The sequence below is a fragment of the Salvelinus namaycush genome, chromosome 37, assembly GCF_016432855.1.
Source record: "Salvelinus namaycush isolate Seneca chromosome 37, SaNama_1.0, whole genome shotgun sequence".
In the NCBI taxonomy this organism is placed as follows: Eukaryota; Metazoa; Chordata; class Actinopteri; order Salmoniformes; family Salmonidae; genus Salvelinus; species Salvelinus namaycush.
Genome location: NC_052343.1, coordinates 27,873,744 through 27,877,511, shown reverse-complemented (window position 1 = coordinate 27,877,511; position 3,768 = coordinate 27,873,744). Strand labels below are relative to the sequence as shown.

Below are 3,768 nucleotides of genomic sequence, written 5' to 3'. Positions count from 1 at the left end.
CCCAGGGACGGGCTACCTCCCTAACCTCTGACGCCTGTCAGACAGGAGTGGGTCCATGGGGGATCCTGTGGGAGAGACCCCGGTCCTCTCCTGACAGTAGAGCTGTCCTATAGGTAGAAGCTGTCTCCTCAGAGACCCTATTATAGAAGCCTCAAAGTGTCCTATACAATGTCCTAAAATGGTTCCTACTACTGGTGGTTAAGGCCAGTAGGTCTTAAGTACCAAGATATTAATAATTATTTTGCCTGTTGTCACGGCGATTCATTGTTCTATGTCATTTCCAGTATTATTTTGACATATAAAGTGGTAGAACGTGACCAATTAATGTAGTGATGCGGATGGTTGAATACAACAATACTGCCCTCTACTGGGCAGATGTAGGCCAACTGTTTGATCAAACCCAAAATGTAGTTTCAATCACTTGACATTAACAGGATAAGTGTTTTAAAACCGATAACATTCCCTTCCTTTGTAACCACAATCAGGAACTGTATTAAAAAACAACATTAGAACTGACTTTATTTACAGTGTATGTATGAAGGTATCCTAATATTTACATATTTCAGATTTTTGGACTTTACAAATATTCACAAAACTACACATACATAAACACATATATTCCCTCATCATCTTCTCTCGAAAAAAATAGAAGTAAAAAAACAGTTTTGATGGCAGAAAGACGAGGTAGTTATGGTGACAGTAGTTTGGAGAAATGGATGACAAAAAGCTGTGTGGAAGCCTTATTTTAAAAGCTGTGTGGAAGCCTTATTTTAAAAGCTGTGTGGAAGCCTTATTTTAAAAGCTGTGTGGAAGCTTTATTTGAAGATGAAATGAGAGCAAACACAGTGTCCCAAATAGCACCCTATTCCCTACATAGTGCACTACTTTGGACCAGAGCACTTTCGGGTGACATTTGGGATGCAGTATATTGTAAGTTACCATGTCCTGGTTGGCGGTGATGTTCCCATGGAGAGACAGACATGCTGAGAGTGTCTTCTTCCTGGTCGTGGTTAGGTCTAGTCTTATCAGGCAGAGACAGCACTTGTGTCTCTTCCTGGTTGGGGTTAGGTCTGGTCCTATCAGGCAGAGACAGAGCTAGGGTCTCTTCCTGGTTGTGGTTAGGTCTGGTCCTATCAGGTAGAGACAGAGCTAGGGTCTCTTCCTGGTTGGGGTTAGGTCTAGTCTTATCAGGCAGAGACAGAGCTAGGGTCTCTTCCTGGTTGGGGTTAGGTCTAGTCTTATCAGGCAGAGACATAGCTAGGGTCTCTTCCTGGTTGGGGTTAGGTCTGGTCCTATCAGGCAGAGACAGAGCTAGGGTCTCTTCCTGGTTGGGGTTAGGTCTGGTCCTATCAGGTAGAGACAGCGCTAGGGTCTCTTCCTGGTTGGGGTTAGGTCTGGTTCTATCAGGTAGAGACAGAGCTAGGGTCTCTTCCTGGTTGGGGTTAGGTCTGGTCCTATCAGGCAGAGACAGAGCTAGGGTCTCTTCCTGGTTGGGGTTAGGTCTGGTTCTATCAGGCAGAGACATAGCTAGGGTCTCTTCCTGGTTGTGGTTAGGTCTGGTTCTATCAGGCAGAGACAGAGCTAGGGTCTCTTCCTGGTTGGGGTTAGGTCTGGTTCTATCAGGCAGAGACAGAGCTAGGGTCTCTTCCTGGTTGGGGTTAGGTCTGGTCCTATCAGGCAGAGACAGCGCTAGGGTCTCTTCCTGGTTGTGGTTAGGTCTGGTCCTGTCAGGTAGAGACAGAGCTAGGGTCTCTTCCTGGTTGGGGTTAGGTCTGGTCCTGTCAGGTAGAGACAGAGCTAGGGTCTCTGGGTGTGAGGAAGCAGTTCCATCTTTACTGCTGGGCTCCGGCTCTACAAACCCACTGAAAAAAGAGACACATACTGTACATTTAAATTCAACTGCCCTGGACAGAGAATTCCAATTCAACTGTAATCATATAATGTCGCCCTTTCTGTTAGTTTGGACTTTTACATACATTGTGCGTGTGTGTGTGTGTGTGTCTAATGTTTGTGTGTGTGTGTGTGTCTAATGTTTGTGTGTGTGTGTGTGTGTGTGTGTGTGTGTGTGTGTGTGTGTGTGTGTGTGTGTGTGTGTGTGTGTGTGTGTGTGTGTGTGTGTGTGTGTGTGTGTGTGTGTGCGTGCTTGTGAGGCCTACCTACCTAACAGAGTCGGAGTCACAGGACTCCTTGCGGCTGGTCTCTAACAGGTCCTCCTGGGAGTGGAAGCGTTGCAGTTTGCAGCCGCAGCGCAGCACGGCCTGGGACACAGAGTAATGGGTTCTCCCTGAGGCGCAGGCCTCTATCTGGGACACCCCCAGCTCCGACTGCAGGAAGAGGTGCAGACAGCTGTCTGACAGAAGCAGATTACTCTCCAGGGTCCTAGCATGAAATACCAATGGGCATATTAGAAAATGGAACTCTGGTACTATACCAACAGACCCATAAATACAAATGGATATTCATGGGTATGTTGATTTGTTTAACATTAGTCAAATAGAACCTACTACAGCGTCTATTGTTCACTACCGCCAGAAAGACAGAGGAAGCACAACCTAGTGCAGCAACGAGGAGGCATATGGATATGTGGAAGAAACGTTTAGTAGGCCTTTAACCCTTGAGTATAACCTGTTGTTTTTCTAGTATTTTTTGAGAACTCTTTTTCTTGTTATTTTTTGTAATGTTTGTTAGGAGGACACTCACAGTTGAAGGAACTTCTGGAGGCCCTTCATCCTCTCTGTGATCTGCTGGGCGTTGTTCAGGCTAAAGAAAGGGTTCTTAGGTGGTAGGTCAGGTAGCTGGACCCTGGAAACGAAGACAATCAAATCAAAACACACTTAAAGGGGCAATCTGGGATGGGTACATCCATTTTTTGGACTGTTTAATTAATTATATATAGTCATTGATTCTTAAAGAATATAAAATAATTGGCACCTTTTTTTTAACAACTACTAGTTAGAGACACAAGACATGTGGAAGTATTTTCATTATGTACATTTGTTAAATGTGTCCCCAGCTATCTTAGGTGAATATGCTATACATATAGAGTATGCCATCCTCCTATGAATACCCACATGAGTAGGGAGTTTGCCTGTAGTTTCTGCCGGAGCCAGACGAACTCCCGGTACCTTCTCCTCACACAGGAGATCTTCTTAGTGAAGCAGACACTGTTGGTCTGAGGAGAGACAGCAGTTTAACACTGATATTCCATCATCCGTATGAACAGGACCCTTACCTTAACCATAGCCTTAACCTAAATTTAACCAATTTGGAAATTAAATATTGGTTTGCACGTCAGCCACATCCCCTTCATTTTCCCCCATTGTCTCAGGACATCATACTTACATGTATACAGATTTCATAGTCCATGTGGGCATGCCAGAAGTCATTCTTCTGAATCCGAGGATCCCGAACCCAGACACTGATAAACTGCTCCATGGGGAGGAGAGGAGAGAGACTGAGGAGGTAAGGAGAGAGACTGAGGAGGTAAGGAGAGAGACTGAGGAGGTAAGGAGAGAGACTGAGGAGGAGAGGTGAGAGACTGAAGAGGTAAGGAGAGACTGAGCCACACTTAACTAAACTGTGGATGAGAAGTGAGAATGTACGGTCTGAGGCAAAGATGGAAGTTTTACAGGACAGAAATACAGGAAGTGCAATCATTGACTCACTCCAACTCTACAGATGTAGGATTTTAATTTGATCACTCTTTTGTTGCTGAGCATTGTCTTCCACAGCAGGAAATGCAAACTTGTATTGTTATTCGAGTTTTAA

At 45.0% G+C, this 3,768-nt stretch overlaps 1 protein-coding gene across 1 annotated transcript; it reads right to left on the bottom strand.

The window, feature by feature from the left end:
- Nucleotides 1–493: 493 nt before the first annotated feature.
- Nucleotides 494–3,768, bottom strand: LOC120031681 (fibrinogen alpha-1 chain-like). Its single transcript, XM_038977472.1, has 5 exons — nt 3,343–3,768; nt 3,072–3,172; nt 2,701–2,802; nt 2,161–2,379; nt 494–1,862 (listed from the first exon to the last, which is right to left on the bottom strand). The coding sequence occupies exons 1-5, from the start codon at nt 3,655–3,657 to the stop codon at nt 863–865; spliced, it is 1,737 nt and encodes a 578-aa protein (XP_038833400.1). The 5' UTR covers nt 3,658–3,768; the 3' UTR covers nt 494–862.